This window comes from Oncorhynchus mykiss, chromosome Y (genome assembly GCF_013265735.2).
Source record: "Oncorhynchus mykiss isolate Arlee chromosome Y, USDA_OmykA_1.1, whole genome shotgun sequence".
In the NCBI taxonomy this organism is placed as follows: Eukaryota; Metazoa; Chordata; class Actinopteri; order Salmoniformes; family Salmonidae; genus Oncorhynchus; species Oncorhynchus mykiss.
This window is the reverse complement of record NC_048593.1, coordinates 19534908-19561350: the sequence shown is the minus strand read 5'-3', so window position 1 is coordinate 19561350 and position 26443 is coordinate 19534908. Positions and strand designations below refer to the sequence as shown.

The 26443-nt window shown below is 41.6% G+C and overlaps 1 protein-coding gene across 1 annotated transcript; it reads right to left on the bottom strand.

Annotated features, from left to right (window-relative positions):
• Positions 1-587: 587 nt before the first annotated feature.
• LOC110509762 (phosphatidylinositol 4-phosphate 5-kinase type-1 beta) lies at positions 588-25688 on the bottom strand. Its single transcript, XM_036968265.1, has 13 exons — positions 25229-25688; positions 17362-17424; positions 16764-16894; positions 9928-10045; positions 9294-9446; positions 8823-9119; positions 6219-6409; positions 5973-6053; positions 5819-5867; positions 5648-5732; positions 3778-3918; positions 3417-3552; positions 588-868 (listed from the first exon to the last, which is right to left on the bottom strand). The coding sequence occupies exons 2-13, from the start codon at positions 17422-17424 to the stop codon at positions 652-654; spliced, it is 1662 nt and encodes a 553-aa protein (XP_036824160.1). The 5' UTR covers positions 25229-25688; the 3' UTR covers positions 588-651.
• Positions 25689-26443: the final 755 nt, after the last annotated feature.

Genomic DNA, 26443 nt, shown 5'->3' with positions numbered 1-26443 from the left:
TGCATGTATATACATTTTTTTTTAATGCTTCCTATTTAATCAAATAACATTTACAGATTTTTTTCAGGAATCCAGCCTCAGAGATTTGAACATTGTCATTAGTGACAAATAGAGCTTTGCTAGAGAAGCATTGAATAAAAGTGATTTGGCATGTTCCACAAGGTGACTGTTGCTAGTAATCTCCATTCGAAAACCTCAGGATTGTCCCTGATTTTAAAGTAGCAGCAAAGTGTACGGTAGCAGGAGAAAGGTGCTTTACAGTGCAGGTCATGACTTCAAAAGAAAGGACAGCCTGTATTGGAGCACTGTCATAATAGCGTTTTTATGTGCAGTTGATGCTTAAAGAGATCATTATCTATTTAGTGATGCTGTGGGAAGGGACTTTTCATCTTCTTCCACCCGTCTTCACTAGAACATAAGAGGTTGAGAATCAGAGATGTAACAGAGGAGATGTTGGAGATGTCTTAGATTACCAAACAAACAGGGATTTCACAGAGAGGATTGGTAATAGAGAAGAACAAAAAACAATGCTGATGACGTCAGAGACAGACATTGAAAAGGACATATGGGAAATGCCTAAATACATCTTAGTGATGTCCTACATAGGAGCTAAGTTAGCAATGATGTCACAGAGCGACATAATCAGTGACCTTACAAAGGGCATGGAATATTTATGATATCATAGAGACAAGCAGAAGTGATGACGTCATAGACACTATTAAACAGATATAGACTCCTAACTAAATGCATAGTGTATCTTGTACACCCACCAAGTAGACATTGCGTAGAGTCTGGACTGCCCTGGGTATGGGGAGAGGGGACCGTGTCATCCAGGGCCACATTTGCACTGGAGTCACAATGGTTATCACTGAGGAGACAGTGGGAAGAGTTACAATGGACAACAAAGATACATAACTCCATCACTGTCTAACAGAACAAACTGTTGGTTCCATCAAGGGGTGAGCCTTGAAAGGTATAAGGGTGCTAAGGTGGATAAGGAGTGGGTGAGGTCTGGTGTATATGAAGTGGTGCGGTGTACAATCAGGGTGAGGACCCACTGGGCACACCGCATCATTTCAACATGGAAATTTGGGTATTATTTGGTTAAGACGTTGACCATTGAGATTTCAACCTTTATTCAGTCACTCAAAAAGACAGCCAGATGTTTGTTAAATTCCCAATGTGTTATCACTATGCTTTCAACCATTTAAAACTACAAAATTCAAATGGGAATACAATGTCAGATATTGTTTATTTATACAACAACTTAATGTGTGATCACTGTGCTTAATCTAATAGCACAACCAAATGACCTGGATTGCAGTTGAGATTACATTAAAAGTACATAGTGCAAGTGATCAATGATATTTGAGATTCTGCACAGATTATTATAGCAATTGTGAAGATCTCCACAGACCTGCTGTTACGTGCGTCGTCTTGAAAATGACCGGACCAAGGTGCAGCGTTGTGAGCATACATTTTTCTTTATTTCTTAAATGTCGCCAACAAAACAACAAAAACTAACGTGAAGCTCCGTAAGGCTATACATGCATTAAACGAAGACAACAACCCACAAATTAGAAAATACCCGGCCAAAAACAAAGAACCAGAAAGCATAGACTTTCCCACCCGAGTCACACCCTGACCAAACAAACAGAGAATAAAATGATCTCTACGGTCAGGGCGTGACACCTGAGACCTTTGCATGCCACCTTGAACATGCATGCTTTCTATGATTACATAAGACAATTATAGTTACACTAGACTAACCTCAAAATGGATGTGTTACTCATTTTAAAGTTGAATAAATACTGTTACATTAGTTTGTAAGATAGCTTTAACTTTAGGCTATTGACTATTAGAAAAATATTATTGAATTGTGTTTGGTTGACAACACAGCCAAATATCAACATTTAAAGGATATCTAATCCTTGGATACATTAATCTGAGCAATTGACATAATCCTATTCTTAAACGTTTATTTTTGGTTCAGGTGGAGACGTGAATCCAATTTAGAATTTGTTAACTTGTCGACAAGTTAATAGGCTATTTGTGTTTGGTTGTCAACACAACCAAATAAACATTTGAAGGAGATGTATCTTTGTGCCAATGACCCAGTCTGGCTTTATTCCCAGTTTGTCAACAAATTAAGGATATGTTGGATTCACATCTCCATCTCAACCAAGAATCAAAGTTAAAGAATAGGACTAAATCAAACTTTTATTTAAAGTGCTTAAACTTAGATTTTTGGTTGAGATGGAGATGTTAATCCAACATATTCATTTGTAGACAAACTAGATTTTAAGCCAGACTAAGTCAGTGGAACATATGGAACTATCCAAGCAGAAGATCTCCTTCAAAATGTTGATATTTGGTTGTGTTGTAATTCATTTCCAGTTTGTCTACAAATTGATCTGTTGGATTCACGTCTCCATCTCAAAAAAAGATCTAAATTGAACCCTGGGTTAAAATGAAACAATAACTTGATGAATTTGCAAATGCTTTGTAGGCCTAAATAGTATAATTGATGATATGACTTATTGCCTTCAGAAAGTATTCACACCCCCCAACTGTGTTACAGCCTGAATTTAAAATTGATTACATTTAGTTTTTTTTGTCGCTGGCCTACACACAATAACGGCAAAGTCGAATTATGTACTCAACCCCTATGTTATGGCAAACCTAAATAAGTTCAGCACTAAACGTGTGCTTAATACCCCAGAGTCAATGAGATATTTCTGTATTTAATTTTCAATACATTTACAAACATTTCTAAAAACATGTTTTCACTGTCATTCTGGGGTATTGTTTGTAGATCGTGAGAAAACAAATCTATTTAATCCATTATGAATTCAGGCTGTAACAAAATGTGGTATGAATATTTTCTGAAGGCACCGTATAGTATTTACTCTGTTAAACCTACGCTTTGGAATGACTTCGATAGAAACAGTGAATATAGAGAAGAGATCTCTCAATAATTGTTCTCATGATAACACATTGGTAGTAATCAGTGATAAATATCAAAGCTAGGCTGGGCTTGGTTAAAACCCTGGATGGGAGACCAAATCAATAGTAGTAGATCAATTCTCTAGTAGGAAGTGCTGCCCAGCCTATTTTTATCTTTTTCTGACAGTGGATTTTACATTGGAGATCTGGCGTTGTTTCAAATGTACAAATTCAACATATTTTATACACAGTTTGTCTATGTTGAAAATTGGTTACAAATATCACATACGTAATCTGGTGGTTGAAATTTTACCCTCAAAACAACAGTTAACTTTTTTCAAATCCAATGTATTTTCCATGTAGATTCCATGTCAAAATAAATTGACAAAAGACACTGAAACAATGTTGACTCAACCAGTTTGTGCTAAGTGGTGAAGGTGTAAAGATTTAATGTGCAGTCGACACTGTACCTATTCTCCAGGTGCTCCTCAAAGTGCTCCTCAAGGTCTTTCTTGATCTTCTCAAGAGTGGAGAAGGATGAGGAAACAGCCTGATTTAAACATTTCGGAAGTAGGACTAGGTCAGAGTGCTTGGAGGAACTCATTACTGTTGAACAAAACAGAGAAATACAAAAAAACGTCAAATGATAAAGCAGAGAGTGCATGGCGTGTGTACAGGCATGGCGTGTGTACAGGCATGGCGTGTGTACAGGCATGGCGTGTGTACAGGCATGGCGTGTGTACAGGCATGGCGTGTGTACAGGCATGGCGTGTGTACCGGCCCAATAGACACAACCCACAATCTTTTTTTTTTTATATAAAGGGTGACTACATTGTCCGCCCAGGCTCTCCATGCTTTGGGCCTTTCTCTCGTCCTTCTTCTCCTCCTTTTGGGGGGACAGTACCTCCTGGGAGGCTGACCTCATCGCATGGATGGAGCTCCTCTTCCTCTTGGAGGATGCTCCTCTTAGAGCTGAGAGAGAGTGGGAGAGAGATAAACAGAGAGCATTAGTGAAATTACGAAGAAAAGGAATGGGGAAATATACAGTGCCTTGCGAAACTATTCGGCCCCCTTGAACTTTGCGACCTTTTGCCACATTTCAGGCTTCAAACATAAAGATATAAAACTGTATTTTTTTGTGAAGAATCAACAACAAGTGGGACACAATCATGAAGTGGAACGACATTTATTGGATATTTCAAACTTTTTTAACAAATCAAAAACTGAAAAATTGGGCGTGCAAAATTATTCAGCCCCCTTAAGTTAATACTTTGTAGCGCCACCTTTTGCTGCGATTACAGCTGTAAGTCGCATGGGGTATGTCTCTATGAGTTTTACACATCGAGAGACTGACATTTTTCCTCATTCCTCCTTGCAAAACAGCTCGAGCTCAGTGAGGTTGGATGGAGAGCATTTGTGAACAGCAGTTTTCAGTTCTTTCCACAGATTCTCGATTGGATTCAGGTCTGGACTTTGACTTGGCCATTCTAACACCTGGATATGTTTATTTTTGAACCATTCCATTGTAGATTTTGCTTTATGTTTTGGATCATTGTCTTGTTGGAAGACAAATCTCCGTCCCAGTCTCAGGTCTTTTGCAGACTCCATCAGGTTCTTCCAGAATGGTCCTGTATTTGGCTCCATCCATCTTCCCATCAATTTTAACCATCTTCCCTGTCCCTGCTGAAGAAAAGCAGGCCCAAACCACGATGCTGCCACCACCATGTTTGACAGTCGGGATGGTGTGTTCAGCTGTGTTGCTTTTACGCCAAACATAACGTTTGCATTGTTGCCAGAAAGTTCAATTTTGGTTTCATCTGACCAGAGCACCTTCTTCCACATGTTTGGTGTGTCTCCCAGGTGGCTTGTGGCAAACTTTAAACGACACTTTTTATGGATATCTTTAAGAAATGGCTTTCTTCTTGCCACTCTTCCATAAAGGCCAGATTTGTGCAATATACGTCTGATTGTTGTCCTATGGACAGAGTCTCCCACCTCAGCTGTAGATCTCTGCAGTTCATCCAGAGTGATAATGAGTGATTGGCTGCATCTCTGATCAGTCTTCTCCTTGTATGAGCTGAAAGTTTAGAGGGACGGCCAGGTCTTGGTAGATTTGCAGTGGTCTGATACTCCTTCCATTTCAATATTATCGCTTGCACAGTGCTCCTTGGGATGTTTAAAGCTTGGGAAATCTTTTTGTATCCAAATCCGGCTTTAAACTTCTTCACAACAGTATCTCGGACCTGCCTGGTGTGTTCCTTGTTCTTCATGATGCTCTCTGCGCTTTTGACGGACCTCTGAGACTATCACAGTGCAGGTGCATTTATACGGAGACTTGATTACACACAGGTGGATTGTATTTATCATCATTAGTCATTTAGGTCATTGGATCATTCAGAGATCCTCACTGAACTTCTGGAGAGAGTTTGCTGCACTGAAAGTAAAGCGGCTGAATAATTTTGCACGCCCAATTTTTCAGTTTTTGATTTGTTAAAAAAGTTTGAAATATCCAATAAATGTCGTTCCACTTCATGATTGTGTCCCACTTGTTGTTGATTCTTCACAAAAAATACAGTTTTATATCTTTATGTTTGAAGCCTGAAATGTGGCAAAAGGTCGCAAAGTTCAAGGGGGCCGAATACTTTCGCAAGGCACTGTATAAGGTCACATTGAGGATGTTTAAGTGAAAGAGGTCACTTACGACGGATATTTTTGAATACAGTGCCGCCCATGAACTTCAAAAATCTGTCTGCATAGAAACCGGGCCTGTGAACTGACACTGTATCCTGAAACACAAAGATACACAGGTGTCCGGCCGCTATGAGAGCAAAATGGAATATGAATACAATCACACACACACACTGTAGCCTACCCCATCATGTACGAGGGCTTTCCAGGAGTGCTCCACCTTCTTGATGAACCTTAAAAAGAAGTACAGGTGTTACAAAGATCATTTATGTTTTGTGTAACATTGATACGTTTGTCTTGATGGAAATGACGACAGTGGTTCCACAAAAAGTCCTCACCGGTAGGACTGGAGGATGTCAATGATCCCTAAGAAGATCAGCAGCTTCTCATCTTTGTGTTTAGCTGGAATTCCACCCATTCTAATGGATAAAAAAAAAGGAATTTACATCTCACACAGCTGCTATGCAGTGTGTGACTGAATTATGGTGTGAATAATACAATGCACTAATGTTTACAATGACTCATTGTGAAGTCAGTGATATGTCATTGGTGAAAGGGCCTTATGAAGGTGAATGTTCTCTCACGTGTCATCGTCGGCCACTGGCTCTGCAACCTTGCCGTCCCCTTGGATGGACTCCAGGGCGGTGGAGTAGAGGACCCTCTGGCCATTGAGGCGCTTACTGTCCGCCCTGGCCCCCCTGTCCAGACACTTCTTGTCCTGCACATGCACCCCCAGCAGGAGGCTGTAGTCCATGATCTTAAAGCTCTCCAGGACCTGACCGTCACATGACCACACAATCCACACACAGACACATTAAGATGACAGGAACATAAAAGGCCACATGACCAAAGCAAACATGACAACTTTTTTTTCCCCACTTAAATTCTCAACAATCCTCTTAACTGACCACTCCACGTGACATTCAACAACCACCCATGCTGAAAGTCCTGTCAAACTAGCCACCAAAGATGGATTAGCAAACCAAACACACTTAAACCTCTAGCCTTCTGACCAATGTTCCCTCTATTTTTTTCTCAGAAACCACTTTACAAAATAAAATGTATTATTATTATCATGCCATTATTACAGAGAATAAGACAAATTATGCTACGCTCTGCCTATTGGCTACTTAGCTAATTCAAGACCGTCTTAAAATACAGAACTTCCCCTTTAAGACATTTTTAAAAAACTCTTTACCTGACTGGCTTTTCAAAGATGGCTAGAAATGCACACATTTTGTGCTCGTTGGAAGCAGCCACTCCCCTATTGTTTACTAGAAATGAGCTATAACTGGGCTAATAACTCACCAACTAGCAAAGAATATGAACAAATCTGCACACCTGGCTACATGCAGCTGTCACTGTTCTCAAAACAAGCAAATCTACTCGCCACCGCTCATACTGTAGTCTAAACAAAGTCCAGTTCAAAGTGAATGGTACAGATCCATATATGGCAATGGCTATTTGCATATAGGCCTACTGCAGCTCTGATTGGTTATGGTGGGAAGGCCCTAGGTGGTTAGGTGGGGAAATGGAGACTGTGCTTGAATCTGAAAGTGCGGGATAATGAATGGAAAATAGTGAAATCAAAGAATGGAACAAAACGAGCAAAAGCTATAGTAGAAGACCGGCCCAATAGTTTCATTTGGGAAATCCATTTGTAATATCGAGGACTGTGAAGAAAGCAGTGGGAAAGGTGGATTCAATCAAGGTGACTTGTTTTGGTTAATTGTGTCGAAGAACAGAAGCGTGCACTGCATCTGGCAAAATTGCCCACGTCAGCCCACGTATTGCTCTTCAGAGCAGGGCGCCAGCCAAAGGAGTTATAGCTGGAGTCTCGTTGGATATAGAAGACGAGTAACTTAGTCAGATAATCCCAGGTGTGGTCAGTGCACGTCACCTGACCCCTACGGTAAATGGAAGGAAAGAGATAAACCTATTATTGTTGTTTGAGGGGACTACCTGAACATGTGAAGCTATGTACAGTATGTGGTGAGAGATATGTACGATATGCAGTGAGAGCATTTGTGTCCAAACCATTACAGTGTGGGAATTGTAAAGGATATGGGCACGTGTGAAATGTTTGCAGACGGGAGAAGTATGCTATTGAAGAATCGGTGAATGGAAAATGTTGCAACTGTGGTGGGGATCATACTCTGGACTTTCTTGAGTGCCCTGTTAGGGTGAAGGAGGTTCGAGGTGTCAAGGATCAGAGCTGTGTACCGGTTGAAGAGAGTCAAAGGTCAAGAGGCAACAGTGTTGAAGATATGGCGGTGGATGCATCGCAACCAGTTGTTAGTGTTTTAAGTAAATCGAGTGATCTGGATACACTCATTGTAAAGAATATGGATTTTGTGGCATTTATAGCCACAGTGATTAATTGTACAGCACAATTGTCATTTTATCTGCAGCCGATACGTTTTTGGAGTGCTGAAGCACTGCAAGGACTAAAGTCTCTAGGAAATGTCCCGCCCTCACAGGAGTCTTCTGAACCTGTGTAGGGACCTGATTAGAATTAGTGTTTTACAGAAAAGCAGGTTGATTTTGTTAATTTATTTTTTGATAGTTTGTACGATATTTGATTTATTTTTACCCACATTATTTCCTTTTTTGGGATTCTTATTATGCACCTGCACAGTAGGTGGCGGAATGCACATCTAATTGTTGAGAATGCCATCATACCATAGAAGAAGATTGGTTATGGCGCACCGGTCTGTGTACGTGGCTAATATTGCATTGATTCAATCACAATTCCCACAGTAGAGCGAAATGTTGATAGTGCTAACTCAAGGGGAAAACTGTAGAAAATTGAGTGAAGTTCAATCTCGTGCACAGCTTAGAGGGAACATTGCTTCTGACCATCACTGATGTGACACAATAACTCCTCTAAACAAAGGCCTTAACAATGCCTGAGTTAGCTTACAGTGCTGCTGCCTACCTACCACATGTCCAGTTCCTCTGTTGAGTAATAATGCAGTCATTCAGAAGGGCTCAATGGTGATGGAGAAGAGGCCAGTCATCCTTATGTAACATGATTGCCAATGAGGGTTCAAAGTTCAATGAGAAATATCCAACCAAATGCTATTGAAGGAACTAAAATGTCCCTCTAACAACACACACTTGACTAGCCTTCATGTTTTGAATATTCAATACCAATAAGTAAGTGAATCTACTGCAAGCGGCCTCACCCTGCAGTCCCTCTGCAGTGTCTTCATTAAGGCACTGTACATGTCGCCATCAAAGTGCAGGCCCTCAAGCATCTCCTGGAAGTCCAGGTCTTTGAAGGTCGGTGAGAACTTGGCGCGTTCCTTGCACGAGGCGTGGCGTTTGTAAGTGGAGCCCTTCAGGTCGTATTTGTAGTGCATCTGGAGGGCCCTGGGCAACACGTTGTTCATCACCACCAGGCGGATGTTGACCCCGGCACACTGGATGCAGTACAGGCCATAGAACTTAGGTAGCAGTGTCCTCAGGTTCTGATTCAGATTCTGAAATGAAACAAGATGGAAAAAGAGATACATTTGAGAATAGTTCACACGCTGCCAACATTTAAATTAAACTTTAAAATCTTTGAATAAGAATATCCTGAAGGCACTAGAACTGATAGGAGTTGCCCTATTTATTATGCCAGGAATGGTGTTTGTGTTAAGGGAGGGGCTCACCATGTAGTAACCAGGAAGGAGTTTCTGCAGGAACTCAGCCTCTTTATGTTGCACTGTCTTAATGATGAACTCATCGTCGCTGGTCAGGTAGAACCAGGAACTGCTGGCCCCGGGGTTGGACAGCTCGATTAGAGGCTCATTACAGATGGAGTACTGGAATTCATACAGGAAGAGCCAATAGCATGAATTCATATTGACAGGACAGCAACATGGAAGTTTTCAAATAACAAAACAAACCCAATGGGCAAAAACTGTTTGAATCAACATTGTTTCGAAGTAATTTCAAACCAAAAATGTAAATGTGATGACGTTGAATTAACGTAGAAAACTGATTGGATTTGAAAAAAGGCATCAACGTAAGGGAATTGTAGTTTTTTCACCCAACTTTTAAACTAAATCCAATGACATGGTGAAATGTTTTGTTGATTTCACATTGAATTCACATTAGTTGACAACTCAAATGTAAATCCAAACTAGACAATGAAATGACATATGTGCCCAGTGTGAACACTGTGCTCTTACTTATAGATCAGACAACTCTAATGGGGTGTATTACTACATGATTGTGTGCTGTATTATCAAAGAAGCACATGGTGTGTAGGAGTGTTTTCTGTAAAGGGCTTTCCACACTAACCAGGTAGTCATCTGCTTTGATGCCAAAGAGCTCCCTAAAGTAGCGGAAGGCGAGAGGGGCGTAGGTTTTGAGGCGGAAGTCTGGGAAGTGGTGCGCTGGGGTCATGTTGCTCCCCTCACTGACAACACAAGCGTTATCACACAAACAGATCAGTGTTATCAGTGTACAACAGCAGCCCTATACATCCATATACAGTGGGGCAAAAAAGTATTTAGTCAGCCACCAATTGTGCAAGTTCTCCCACTTAAAAAGATGATAGAGGCCTGTAATTTTCATCATAGGTACACCTCAACTATGACAGACAAAATGAGAAAAAAAATCTAGAAAATCACATTGTAGGATTTTTTATGATTTTTTTTGCAAATTATGGTGGAAAATAAGTATTTGGTCAATAACAAAAGTTTATCTCAATACTTTGTTATATACCCTTTGTTGGCAATGACAAGGTCAAACGTTTTCTGTAAGTCTTCACAAGGTTTTCACACACTGTTGCTGGTATTTTGGCCCATTCCTCCATGCAGATCTCCTCTAGAGCAGTGATGTTTTGGGGCTGTTGCTGGGCAACACGGACTTTCAACTCCCTCCAAAGATTTTCTATGGGGGTTGAGATCTGGAGACTGGCTAGGCCACTCCAGGACCTTGAAATGCTTCTTACGAAGCCACTCCTTCGTTTCCCGGGCGGTGTGTTTGGGATCATTGTCATGCTGAAAGACCCAGCCACGTTTCATCTTCAATGCCCTTGCTGATGGAAGGAGGTTTTCACTTAAAATCTCACGATACATGGCCCCATTCATTCTTTCCTTTACACGGATCAGTCATCCTGATCCCTTTGCAGAAAAACAGCCCAAAGCATGATGTTTCCACCCCCATGCTTCACAGTAGGTATGGTGTTCTTTGGATGCAACTCAGCATTCTTTGTCCTCCAAACACGACGAGTTGAGTTTTTACCAAAAAGTTATATTTTGGTTTCATCTGACCATATGACATTCTCCCAATCTTCTTCTGGATCATCCAAATGCTCTCTAGCAAACTTCAGACGGGCCTGGACATGTACTGGCTTAAGCAGGGGGACACGTCTGGCACTGCAGGATTTGAGTCCCTGGCGGCGTAGTGTGTTACTGATGGTAGGCTTTGTTACTTTGGTCCCAGCTCTCTGCAGGTCATTCACTAGGTCCCCCCGTGTGGTTCTGCGATTTTTGATCACCGTTCTTGTGATCATTTTGACCCCATGGGGTGAGATCTTGCGTGGAGCCCCAGATAGAGGGAGATTATCAGTGGTCTTGTATGTCTTCCATTTCCTAATAATTGCTCCCACAGTTGATTTCTTCAAACCAAGCTGCTTACTTATTGCAGATTCAGTCTTCCCAGCCTGGTGCAGGTCTACAATTTTGTTTCTGGTGTTCTTTGATAGCTCTTTGTTCTTGGCCATAGTGGAGTTTGGAGTGTGACTGTTTGAGGTTGTGGACAGGTGTCTTTAATACGGATAACAAGTTCAAACAGGTGCCATTAATACAGGTAACGAGTGGAGGACAGAGGAGCCTCTTAAAGAAGAAGTTACAGATCTGTGAGAGCTAGAAATTTTGCTTGTTTGTAGGTGACCAAATACTTATTTTCCACCATAATTTGCAAATAAATTCATAAAAAATCCAACAATGTGATTTTCTGGATTTTGTTTCTCATTTTGTCTGTCATAGTTGAAGTGTACCTATGATGAAAATTACAGGCCTCTCTCATCTTTTTAAGTGGGAGAACTTGCACAATTGGTGGCTGACTAAATACTTTTTTGCCACACTGTACAAACACTAATTTAGCACTGACAATCCATACAGTACATTTGCATCCCAATAGAACAGGGTACAGTACACAAATGTATCAGTTTGAGCAGCAGTTCCCAAACGTTTCCACTCTGGGCCCCCCTTCCATCATTGGGGAACAAAAAAATGGGTTTAAAAACCTAGATAAAAAAACATTAGTTGACATGGGCTAGTAAGTTGGTTCTGGTCATTTCTAAAACATTATAAGGGATACCAGTCAGTTGCACAACGGAGTGCATTCAACCTAAATGTGTATTCTGCATTTAACCCAACACCTCTGAATCAGAGTGATGCGGGGGGCTGCCTTTATCGAAATCCACGGCACAGTGTAACTGCCTTGCTCAAGGGCAGAACGGCAGATTTTTCCACCTTGCCGGCTCAGGCATTCAAACCAGCGACCTTTCGGGTGCTGGCCCATCGCTCTTAACCACTAGGCTACCTAAATAGCTCTCTGAGGGAGCAATGACAAGAGGAAAACTGCTGATGCACTAATTCATTTTGAAGTATTCTACTATTACAGCTTTCAAGAGTAAGTTGGCCCCAGAGTTTGGGAACCACTGAGCAAACAGAGAATATTGTGACTGAGTGATGGACCACTACAAGGAAAGTATTGAAGTATACAAGAAGCATCAGCTGTGCGATAAGCAGTGCCAAACAGATGTCACAACAGATGTGCATCTTTCAGTGAAGCTTCGAAGGTCACGCATGTCTGGGTCAAGTGTCTTCACTGACATTTTCAACCTCTCCCTGACCGAGTCTGTAATACCTACATGCTTCTACATCTGCATTGCTTGCTGTTTGGAGTTTTAGGCTGGGTTTCTGTACAGCACTTTGTGACATGCTGATGTAAAAAAGGCTTTATAAATACATTTGATTGATTGATTTCAAACAGACCACCATAGAAAAACATGCCTAAAGGACTACCGCCCAGTAGCACTCACGTCGGTAGCCATGAAGTGCTTTGAAAGGCTGGTCATGGCTCACATCAACACCATCATCCCGGAAACCCTAGACTCACTCCAATTCGCATACCGCCCCAACAGATCCACAGATGACGCAATCTCAATCTCACTTCACACTGCCCTTTCCCACCTGGACAAAAGGAATACCTATGTGAGAATGCTGTTCATTGACTACAGCTCAGCGTTCAACATCATAGTGCCCACAAAGCTCATCACTAAGGACCCTGGGACTAAACAACTGGATCCTGGACTTCCTGAAGGGCCACCCCAGGTGGTAAGGGTAGGCAACAACACATTGCCACGCTGATCCTCAACACGGGGGCCCCCTCAGGGGTGCATGCTTAGTCCCCTCTTGTTCTTAAGACAGTCTATAGGGAGGTGGTCAGAAACCTGGCAGTGTGGTGCCAGGACAACAACCTCTCTCTCTACGTGAGCAAGACAAAGGAGCTGATCGTGGACTACAGGAAAAGGAGGGCCGAACACGTCCCCATTCCCATCAACGGGGCTGTGGGGAGCGGGTAGAGAGTTTCAAGTTCCTTCATGTCCACATCACCAACAAACTATCATGGTCCAAACAAACCAAGACAGTTGTGAAGAGGGCACGACAATGCCTTTTCCCCCTCAGGAGGCTTAAAAGAATAGCCATGGGTCCCCGATCCTCAAAAAGTTATACAGCTGCATCATCGAGAGCATCCTAATCCGGTTGCATCGCCTGGTATGGCAATTGCTTGGCATCCGATCGTGAGGCGCTACAGAGGGTAGTGGGTACCCCCCAGTACATCACTGGGGCCAAGCTTCCTGCCATCCAGGACCTCTATTACAGTACATTATATATATATATATATATATATATATATATATATATACAGTTGAAGTCGGAAGTTTACATACACCTAGGTTGGAGTCATTAAAACTTGTTTTCCAACCACTCCACAAATTTCTTGTTAACAAACTATAGTTTTGACAAGTCGGTTAGGACATCTATTTTGTGCATGACGCAAGTCAATTTTCCAACAATTGTTTACAGACAGATTATTTCACTTATAATTCACTGTATCACAATTACAGTGGGTCAGAAGTTTACATACACTAAGTTGACTGTGCCTTTAAGCAGCTTGGAAAATTCCAGAAAATTATGTCATGGCTTTAGAAGCTTCTGATAGGCAAATTGACATCATTTGAGTAAATTGAAGGTGTACCTGTGGATGTATTTCAAGGCCTACCTTTAAACTCATTGCCTCTTTGCTTGACATCATGGGAAAATCAAAAGAAATTAGCCAAGACCTCAGAAAATAATTGTGGACCTCCACAAGTCTGGTTCATTCTTGGGAGCAATTTCCAAACGCCTGAAGGTACCATGTTCATCTGTACAAACAATAGTACGCAAGTATAAACACCATGGGACAACGCAGCCGTCATACCTCTCAGGAAGGAGATGCGTTCTGTCTCCTAGAGATGAACATACTTTGGTGCGAAAAGTGTAAATCAATCCCAGAACAACAGCAAAAGGACCTTGTGAAGATGCTGGAGGAAACAGGTACAAAAGTATCTACATCCACAGTAAAACAAGTCCTATATCGACATAACCTGAAAGGCCACTCCAAAACCGCCATAAAAAAGACAATGACCCCAAGCACACTTCCAAAGTTGTGACAAAATGGCTTAAGGACAACAAAGTCAAAGTATTGGAGTGGCCATCACAAAGCCCTGACCTCAATCCCATAGAAAATGTGTGGGCAGAACTGAAAAAGCGTGTGCGAGCAAGGAGGCCTACAAACCTGACTGTCTGGAGGAATGAGCCAAAATTCACCCAACTTATTGTGGGAAGCTTGTAGAAGGCTACCCGAAACGTTTGAACCAAGTTAAACAATTTAAAGGCAATGCTACCAAATACTAATTTGGTGTATATAAACTTCTGACCCACTGGGAATGTGATGAAAGAAACATTATACTATTATTCTGACATTTCACATTCTTAAAAGAAAGTGGTGATCCTAACTGACCTAAAACAGGGATTTTTTACTTCGATGAAATGTCAGGAATTGTGAAAAACTGAGTTTAAATGTATTTGGCTAAGGTGTATGTAAACCAATCCACAGGTACACCTCCAATTGACTAAAATAATGTCAATTAGCCTATCAAAAGTTTCTATAGCCATGACATCATTTTCTGGAATTAGCCAAGCTGTTTAAAGGCACAGTCAACTTAGTGTATGTAAACTTCTGACCCACTGGAATTGTGATACAGTGAATTATAAGTGAAATAATCTGTCTGTAAACAATTGTTGGAAAAATTTATTGTGTAAAACGGATTCCAATTTTCCTGCATTAAAACCACCAGCCACTAGGAGTGCCGCCTCTGGATTAGCATTTTTTTGTTTGCTTATGGCCCTATGAAGCTTGTTGAGTGCGGTCTTAGTGCCAGCATCGGTTTGTGGTGGTAAATAAACAGCTACGAAAAATATAGATGAAAACTCTCTTGGTAAATAGTATGGTCTACAGCTTATCATGAGGTATTCTAACTCAGGCGAGCAGAACCTTTAGAATGCGCACCAGTATTTTTTGACAAAGAGAGACACCCCACCCCCACGGATTTTACCAGATTCTGCTGTTCTGCCGATGCATGGAAAACCCAGCTAACTGGATATTATCCATGTCCTTGTTCAGCCATGACCCCGAAAAGCATAGTGCATTACAGTTCTTAATGTTCCGTTAATAGGATAGTCTCAAACTGAGCTCGTCTAGTTTGTTCTCCAGCGATTGCAGATTCACCAATAGAACAATCAATCAATCAATCAAATGTATTTATAAAGCCCTTCTTACATCAGCTGATGTCACAATGTGCTCTACAGAAACCCAGCCTAAAACCACAAACAGCAAGCAATGCAGGCGTAGAAGCATGGTGTCTTGGAAAAACTCACTAGAAAGGCCAGAACCTAGGAAGAAACCTAGACAGGAACCAGGCTATGAGGGGTGGCCAGTCCTCTTCTGGCTGTGCCGGGTGGAGATTATAACAGAACATGGCCAAGATGTTCAAATGTTCATAGATGACCAGCAGGGTCAAATAATAATAATCACAGTGGTTGTCGAGGGTGCAACAGGTCAGCACCTCAGGAGTAAATGTCAGTTGGCTTTTCATAGCCAATCATTAAGAGTATCTCAGAACAGAGGGTAGGAGCAGTTTATTCACTCATCACTGTAGTCTCATCAATGTACCCGCACTGCGACCTCTATGTTTTTTCCTCTTCCCGGGGAAGAGCCTGGGCCTGGTTCGAGATGGGCAGTATGTCCTGTGGCGTAGACTCATTGAAGTAGATGTCTTCGTCCAGATCGAGGTGTGTGATTGCTGTTCTGATGTCTAGAAGCTTTTTCAGTCATAAGAAACAATGGAGGAAACATTATGTTCAAAAAAAGTTACAGTGCTATCTGTGGGAGAGATAGCTTACCTTTTCATGGTTGTTTGATCAATAGGACTGTAAAGTCTGCAAATGTAAGAGGACACCCGTGGTACTTTATTTATTTGCAGAAATTCATTCAGGTGTATTTTGTGGCTTTTGCCGAATGCGTTCTAATGATCTAAAGTCGTGCTGTTGCTACTGCCTGTAAACACACAGTCCAGTTCAAAGTGAGTGATGGCAGGCCGGTGTGGCAGATAGCTCATTTGCATATAGGCCTACTGTAGCTCTGATTGGCTATGTAGTACCGGCCTGTGTAGAGTCCAGTCCGGGACAAGACAGATTTTTTTTTTAGGTTTTATTCACTGCAGTGGTTATTAATTGTCCAAACGCACCGCCACTTTCCCTCTATATTGTCAGCGAAGTTTCACATATGCTTTACTCTACATCATTCCCAAACATTCTATGAATGTATGAAAACGTGGAAATGAGCAGGTGTTAAATGAGGTGAGGAGACTGGAGTATGACTTTTGTAGTGAAAGGGACTTCTGTGTCAATGGGAAAATCTGTCAGATTTGCTTCTTTAACAGGGTTTGTGCTGTATTCATGTCACTAACTAGTGATGTGTATAAGCCTGCTGAGTGATGCCAGTGCTGTGTACTGTACCTGGGTAGAAAGACACTCTCCACCATGTAGAAATCCTGCATGAGCACATCTCTGTCAGGCTTGGATATCAGGTTCCCCACAGCATACCCAATGCCCAGCTGGATGGCTCCTTTCAGTGCAGCAGCAGTTGGCTGGGACCACACAAACATAATATTCTCAATCAATACAACACTGATCATAATGTGTAGGGATTTCAGATCAAACCATACAATTTTTGTACATCTGAAAGGTACATCTGATGCATGTCAGTCAGCACGTTCATGGATACCAGGACCACCTGTAGCTTTGTAACTGATTTTGGCATTTCGTGTGGCTAAACACAGTGGCTGATCTACCTAATCACATTATCCGCCGCTGCGGCCCCTCCATCAGCAAACAAACAGACACACTGAGCCCCATTATGTAACGCTCAACCACAACACCATCTCCAGTCCAGGGAGGGCAAAGCATTGCCCAATATTAAGAGGAATGGCAGTAATCCTTCTTGAAGCTCAGTTCACCAATGGGACCTTGTTCACACTCAGAAGGACATTATACAGGATTTGTAGATGTGTGCCATAAATTAGAAATCAATTACCGGGGCCCAAAGAATCCGTACCTTTTTGTAATCTTTTGACCCACTGGTTCCTCCACCTCCATTCACAGTGGTTGTTGTTTCCATCTTTTGGACAGAAAGAATATAGATTAATCTAACACAAGATGAATTATATACCCTTTCACCCTGTTTAACATGACATAATAATAATAGATTTATTATCATCTAAATCATGGTTGTGGTATTCCATTATTAACCAAATATTCACATTTATTTCATAAAGCCCTCTTTACATCAGCAATTATTAGAGTGCTTTAGGTATAGCCAGCCTAAACCCCCAAAGAGTAAGCAATGCAGAGGCAGAACCACAGTGGCGAAGAACAACTCCCTAAAAGGCCATCCTTCTGGTTCTTTTGTTAAGCATAAACAGGGAACAGGTGAGTTCCTATTCCACAACACAATAAATGGTGTAATATGAGGGCTGATTTGACCTTTTAAAGCAAATATTTAGCAATTACTGCCAATCCCAGTTTCACACTTCCTAGAGGAGATGGAAAGAGAGGGCCAAGTCCAAAAATTCTCAGCACTGTATATCATTATAGAAAACACACAAAACATCTGTATCCCATTATCCATATCAAGTTCCCCATCTACAAAACGGAGAAGTTTTTGCAATCTGCTTGCTGAAAATACATTATACTGTAGCAACTATGACATTTTAAGTCAAGAGAGCACGCAGGGGAACAACATCAACAATCTTCCATTCCCAGCCGCGTAGTAATGTCATCTACGTCTGTCCGATCATTTCTGCCAGAGCACATTCCTAGGGCATCTTGTAGTCTAGATTCTAGAATGAGAGAGAGAGACATACATACCTCTCTGGCCGGGACTATGCTGTGAGAAACCTTTGGTCCAAAAAAAACCCTCACCTCTGCTGATTGAAACCCCCGTGAACAACTCTTGGTCCCAATAAAGGGAGGATTGAGAAACCTGTTCAGGCTAAATCTCCCCCAGGGACATTCCAAGAGGAAGTCTGAAATTCAAGCCTCTTTCAATTAGGCTACATCTCCCAAAGAAACAAAACAAATCAACAAGTAGCACTGAGGTAAAGCTGCTGGGTGAAGTGGACACGAGACCCATTGTTACAAGGGCTTATTCATGATTAATTCATTCATTCATGATTTATAGTCTCTGCCAATATGATGACCACAATAACACACCACTCAAAATCTTGGAAAGCAAAGCAATTATTCGACACATTGTCACGTCGAGTTGGGAAAAAACAATGACAACAAAGTATTTACTTGTGCTACTTTATCAACAGACTCATCAGACTCAACAACTCATCTGCTAGACTCATACCAACCACTCACATTCTCAAGCAACTTATATGAGCATCTAAGTCGTCATAGAGTTAAAGTGTCTGAAGGCACCATCAATGATGCATCAAATAGATGATGTATTGAAAGTGCCAAAGAATGTGCAAGTGTTCAATTTGATGTTTAGGTTTACCATAGCTCACATTCCTTGACTTGTTTGGTACTGTCCTGGACTCTTGTACTGTACATTTTGTGTGGTGGTCTTTCATTGTGGGGGTTTCAGTTCATACTGGTTAACTTGGGTGGGAAATGAATGTGTATTTCTATGGGCACAAGCACAGTTCTAGACACAAACTGTTCACACCCCTCTTGTTGGCGGAGAGGGAATGGTCTTGCAATTCTATACTTTTTTGCAATGTCTAATGTGTATTCATGTGATATTTCAGTGACTCATTACTATGGGCTAAAAAAATGTTAGCTGATCTGGGAATTTCTGACAAGTTACATACTGAACAAAAATATAAACGCAACATGCAACAATTTCAAAGATTTTACTGAGTTCTAGTTCTTAAAAGGAAATCAGTCAATTAAAATATTCATTAGGCCCTAATCTATGGGTTTCACATGACTGGGAAGGGTTGCAGCCATGGGTAGGCCTGGGATGGCATTGGCCCACCCACTTGGGAGCCAGGCCCAGTCAACCAGAATTAGTTTTTCCCCACAAAAGAGCTTTATTAAAGACTGACGTACTCTATTTGTGCAGCAACTTTCAAGAGTAAGTTGAAAGCCAGACTGAGTTCGTTCCTTTAAAAAAATGTAAAAGTAGACGTCAAAAATGTAGAGTAAAATCATTCCAATCCCGATTAAAATGCAATGTTTAGCGTTTCGAATAGCTGGCTTTAGGACCATGCGGAGCATCGCTTGGAGAGAAGCTACCAGCCTGCATGCCTTTCATTTTAAGCAGAGACAGTGCCAGACAATTGCTTTGAATTTGATGTCTGCATTTGAACTCGGCCTTGTAAGCCTCAGGGCCAGCTGTTTTATGCAGCGGTTTCTTTTACATTGATGTTGGCATAAGCGGCGCGTCCAATAGGCTAGGGAAAGATAAGCTTCCCATAAAGGTAATTGAATTAAATTACCCAAATTAGCTATAATTACTTCTGCCGATACAGAAATAAATACAATCATTCAAAATACTAAACCAAAGAGCATGATTTGCCCACAGAGGATCATTCGTTTCTTTTAAAGAATGAGCTGTGAATTGTTTTAAGTGCACAAATTGGCTAGCGCGCAGCAAATAGCCTACCAAATCAAATCAAAGTTTATTTGCCACATGCGCCGAATACAACAGACCTGTTGGGGGGGGGGGGGGGGGGGGGGGCACAATGCATAGTCTGTGTAGCCATTTGATTAGCTGTTCAGGAGTCTTATGGCTTGGGGGTAAAAGCTGTTGAGAAGTCTTTTGGTTCTAGACTTGGCGCTCCGGTACCGCTTGCCATGCGGTAGCAGAGTGGCTGGAGTCTTTGACAGTTTTTAGGGCCTTCTTCTGACACCGCCTGGTATAGACGTCCTGGATGTCAGGCAACTTAGCTCCAGTGATGTATTGCGGTCAGAGGCTGAGCAGTTGCTGTACCAGGCAGTGAAGCAACCAGTTAGGATGCTCTCGATGGTGCAACTGTAGAACCTTTTGAGGACCTGAGGACACATGAAAAATCCTATTAGTTTCCTGAGGGGGAATAGGCTTTGTCGTGCTCTCTTCACGACTGTCTTGGTGTTTGGACCATTCTAGTCTGTTGGTGATGTGGACACCAAGGAACTTGAAGCTCTCAACTTGCTCCACTACAGCCCCGTCGATGAGAATGGGGGCGTGCTTGGTCCTCCTTTTCCTGTAGTCCACAATCATCTCCTTCTTCTTGATTACGTTGAGGGATAGGTTGTTATTCTGGCACCACCCGGCCAGATCTCTGACCTCCTCCCTATAGGCTGTCTCGTTGTTGTCAGTGATCAGGCCTAGCACTGTTGTGTCGTCTGCAAACTTAATGATGGTGTTGGAGTCGTGCCTGGCCATGCAGTTGTGGATGAACAGGTAGTACAGGAGGGGACTGAGCACACACCCCTGAGGGGCTCCAGTGTTGAGGATCAGCAGGGCAGATGTGTCGTTACCTACCCTCACCAACTGGGGGCGGCCCGTCAAGAAGTCCAGGATCCAGTTGCAGAGGGAGGTGTTTAGTCCCAGGGTCCTTAGCTTAGTGATGAGCTTTGAGGGCACTATGGTGGTGAACGCTGAGCTGTAGTCAATGAATAGCATTCTCACATAGGTGCAACATAGGCAATAGAGATTGCATAATCTGTGGATCTGTTGGTGCGGTATGCAAATTGGAGTGGGTCTATGGTTTCTGGAATACTGGTGTTAATGTGAGCCATGTCCAGCCTTTCAAAGCATTTCATGGCTACAGACGTAGGTGCTACGGGTCGGTAGTCATTTAGGCAGGTTACCTTAGTGTTCTTGGGCACAGGGACTATGGTGGTCTGCTTTAAACATGTTGGTATTATAGACTCAATCAGGGACATTGTAAATGTCAGTGAAGACACCTGCCAGTTGGTCAGCACATGCCTGGAGCACCTGTCCTGGTAATCCATCTGGCCCAGCGGCCTTGTGAATGTTGACGTCGACTACGGAGAGTGTAATCACACAGTCGTCCAGAACAGCTGATGCTCTCATGCATGCCTCACTGTTGCTTGCCTCAAAGCAAGCATAGAAGTGATCTAGCTCGTCTGGTAGGTTCGTGTCACTGGGCAGCTTGCGGCCGTGCTTCCCTTTGCAGTCTGTAAGAGTTTGCAGGCCCTGCCACATCCGACAAGCGTCGGAGCCGGTGTAGTACAATTCAATCTTAGTCCTGTATTGGCGCTTTGCCTGTTTGATGGTTCGTCTGAGGGCGTAGCAGGATTTATTATAAGCGTCCGGGTTAGAGTCCCACTCCTTGAAGGCGGCAGCTCTACCCTTTAGCTCAGTACGGATGTTGCCTGTAATCCATGGTTTCTGGTTGGGGTATGTACGTACAGTCACTGTGGGGACGATGTCATCGATGCACTTATTGATGAAACCAGTGACAGATGTGGTGTACTCCTCAATGCCATTGGAGGAATCCCGGAACATATTCCTGTCTGTGCTAGCAAAACAGTCCCGTAGCGTAGCATCTGCGTCATCGGACCACTTCTTTATTGACCAAGTCACTGGTGCTTCCTGCTTTAGATTTTGCTTGTAAGCAGGAATCAGGTGGATGGAATTATGGTCAGATTTGCCAAATGGGGGGCGAGGGAGAGCTTTGTATGCGTCTCTGTGTGTGGAGTAAAGGTGATCTAGAGATTTTTTCCCTCTAGTTGCACATTTAACATGCTGATAGAAATGAGGTAAGACTGATTTCAGTTTTCCTGCATTAAAGTCCCTGGCCACTAGGAGCGCCGCCTCTGGATGGGCGTTTTCCTGTTTGCTTATTTCCTTATACAGCTGACTGAGTGCGGTCTTAGCGCCAGCATTCTTCTCTGGTGGTAAATAGACAGCCACGAAAAATATAGATGAAAACTCTCTTGACAAATAGTGAGGTCTACAGCTTATCATGAGATAGTCTACTTCATTGGAGCAAAATCTAGAGACTTCCTTATATTTTGTGCACCAGCTGGTGTTTACAAATATACACAGACCCCCCCCCCCCCTCATCTTACCGGCGTGTGCTGTTCTATTTAGCCAGTGCAGCGCATATCCCGTCAGCTGAATGTTATCCATGTCGTCATTCAGCCACGATTCGGTGAAACATAAGATATTACAGTTGTTTGTGTCCCGTTGGTAGGATATTCGTGATTGTACCTTGTCTAATTTATTGTCCAATGATTGTATGATGGCAAGTAATATTGATGGTAAAGGCAGATTTCCCACTCGCTGTCGGCAGATCCTTTCAAGGTACCCCGCCCTGTGTCCTCTATACCTGCGTCTCTTTCTCCTGCCAATGACAGGGATATTGGCCTTGTCGGGTGTCTGAAGTACATCCTGTGCATCCTGCTTATTGGAGAAAAAGGTGAGTGATCGCTGTTCTGATATCCAGAAGCTCTTTTTTGCCGTAAAATACAGTGGCAGAAAAACATAATGGCACAATTGGTTAGGCCCTCGTAAAACGGCTGCCATTTCTTCCGGCGCCATCATAGCTGATTGTTGAATTGCTGCAGTCAGTGAAAAGCAGTTAAATTGGCCTAGGCCTTTCGCAATATTTCAAAAATTCAAATCGTAGGAAAAACATAGTTTAGAAAGCAAATGACTATTGCTGAAAAGAGAAGACAAGAATATACTCATCTGTCTCTAGTTATCAACATTCTCAACTCCCAATTGAGCGAACAGTAGCATATCTTATTGTGCATATTCACTGTCTTCATCACTGGATCTTATTAGCCTAAATTGTCACGTTGCATTGTATGCACAGTTCCACAAGTAAATTAGTACATTTATGATGAGGTTGAGTCGTGGTTGACATTGTATATGCCGTTCACCTGTAAATCTAGCGATGATAATTAATGGCTGGAGTCATTTTTGTTAGTTTTTGCTGTTCTCCAAATAGCATTTTAGAGTTTTTAAATTGTGTAGAAATGACCCACTTTGCCATACCCTAGGTTTGGCTGAACTGATGCCACTAAGGGAAACCTTTAATGTAAATCACTGATGACCCAATCAATGGATTACATAATATTACGTACAGCACAACGTGAGTAAAAACATGGAACTTCTGAGCAGTCACTGCTATTGTACTTAGAATAATTGAAGAGTGTTAAGAGATTACCAGTCGTGAAAGGCCCTCCCCATCAAAAACAATGATGCAAAGAAAAGTTGTGTCTGGTCAGACTTTAGATTGAATAACATTCACTTAACCTTAACGTCAAAAAGGGTTGATGTGTGATGCTGTCATACTGGGGAACTGTGAAATCTGAGCTGAAGATTTGTTGATCAGCCATAGTCAAATATGGTCCACACACACACCCACTCACACACACGACACATACTGTTTCATAAGATAGGGGATGTAATAAAATAATGGAATAACCAAATGTGAACAAAGAAATCCCTGAATGCAATCCTATTACGGTCTGTCCATAGGGACTATTCTAGTAGAAGTTTGTATAAATATCTGGTTTATATCTGATGCCTGAATACAGTCACACAGCCAAAATAGTGCACGCATAATATCCTGTGACCTACATAATTTCATATGCAGGTCAACAACTCCAGTTACTAGTTTACTGAATTGTGTATTCTTTTATCACAGGCCAATCGTATTCATAGATTCCATAATTATGCATATTAACAATAATGGGGAGCCTACATTATTTTTCAAAGTGAAGTTCTTACTCTGTCAGGTTATGGGGAAGTGACAACCCACTGGGCACAATCTGTTTGAATCAACGTTTCAACATAATTTGTCTACGTATTGTGACGTAAAATCTACATGGAAAATACAGTGGATTTGAAAAAAGTAATCAACTGTTGTTTTGAGGGTGAAATTTCAATGCCAACATTATGTCATCATGGTAACCAAATTTCAACATAACCTAATCTGGTTTAAATATGTTGAATTCGTACCTTTAAAACAATGTTATATCAACTATAATTATTTTCCTATAGGCTTGGCAGCACCTCCTACTGGAGAAGTAATCTATTTACAGCTACTCTTTGGTATCCCAGCCAGGGTTTTAACTAAGCCCGGCCCTGCTTAGTTATTTGTCACTGACTATTACTAATGTGTACTAATTACTACTGAGAATTATTGTTGAGAGATCTCCACTTAAAAACGAAATAGATTCACTGCTGCTCATTCCAAAGGGGTTTAATAGAGCAAATTAAATGTGACCATACTGTATCACTCATATCTTTAATGGTGCTATTTAGGCCTATATACAAAGTAATCAACAGCTATTGTTTCAATTCAACACAGAATTGAACTAAAAATAGACAATACAATAGGCCCACGGTTTCAAGATCTGGTTTATTTCAAATGTAATGATATTTAGAGATATTGAATTGTGTTAAGTTGTCAATGCAACCAAATATCAACATTTGGATAGTTCCGTCTGTGCCACTGACTTAGACCGGTTTTAATTCCAGTTTGTCTACAAATTAATCATTGATATGTTGGATTCACCTCTCCATCTCAACCAAACATATGTTAATTAAAGAATATGACTAAATTTAATCAAACTTTATTTAAAATTGTGATTTAATTTGATGTAATCCTTATATTAGTTGGATGCCAGTATTTCCTCCTGTGGTTAAGCAAATCAACTTCGTATCATCATCAATAGCCTTCATTGTAATGATCAAATGCAATCGTACCAAATTGCTTGAATTGAATATGTTAAGAACAGTAAAAAAGTTATTTGCAGTGAGAACTTAAGACTATGTCAATAACAGAACAGTTAATTATATTATGAAACAAAAAAGTGGTAACCAAAACGTCGACAGGTGGCATCAACAATGGCCGACATATTCAGGCGGTGTCAAGTTTGCAAACAATTGGTGACAAGAAGACAACATATTATTTTTCGTATGTCAAATGTATGTGCGTCCTTACCTTAAATATTACCGTCGTTGTAAAATGAAAAAAACAAAGAAGAGTAACTTTTCCAACCAGGTTTCATCGTTTCTGACTCCTCTGAAGGCTTTTGGTAATGATGTCAGTGACGCGCTAGCATCCTCGATACTTCGAGCCATCCTCCGCTTACTGTCATGTCACGCACCTTTGTGTAAAACCCTGAGGTATAGTGTCCGCATATTCGCACAAAGCTGTTGTGTGCGACTATGGGCTGGCTACTTAAATGATAAGATACATTGAAAAAGCGTATCTATGGTTGAATGCATTCCAGTACTCCTATTGAATTTAGTCTGCAAACCCATAAACCTATTTATTATAAGGTGTCACATTTGAGTAAATGCAGCGGTTTAGCGTAGTTTCGCCGGAGCCACTGCATTGTATTTTTATCTGGCAACAGCTCTGGTGGACATTCCTGCAGTCAGCATGCCAATTGCACGCTCACTCAAAACTTGAGACATCTGTGGCATTGTGTTGTGTTAGAAGACTGCATATTTTAGAGTGGACTTTTATTGTCCCCAGCACAAGGTGTACCTGTGTAATGATCATACTGTTTAATCAGCTTCTTGAAGTGCCACACCTGTCAGGTTAATGGATTATCTTGGTAAAGGAGAAATGCTCACTAACAGGGATGTAAACAACTTTGTGCACAACATTTGAGAGAAATAAGCTTTTTTGTGCATACGGAAATATTCGGGGATCTTTTATTTCAACATGTTGCATTTATATTTTGTTCAGTGTAGTTCAGAATCATGATAGCCTAGAGGTACTATACTCTGAAGCTCATCATCATACTCTACACAATATGACAAAGATCATACCTGAAACTGAACATATTGTGTGTGACAATGAAATTGCCCACTCAATATGCTTTGATCTTCCATCTTCAATGGGCATGTCTGGTAACATAGGTTGGCTGAAATGAAATGTAAATGAATTCAAGAGTAAAGACCTGTTGGAGTATGTCAGTGGGGTGTCTGGTAGCTAGCGGGTAAGAGTGTTGTGCAGAAAAGTTGATGGTTCGAATCGCCGAGCCAACTAGGTGAAACAAATCAGTCGCTCCTGTAGGTTGCTCTGAATAAAAGCGTCTGCTAAATGGATAAAATGTCCAAGTCAAATGAAGAACTGTAGGCACATTTCAAATAGATTTACAGGAACATTACTGTATATTCTCTTTGTTATGTTGGGTCAGAGTTT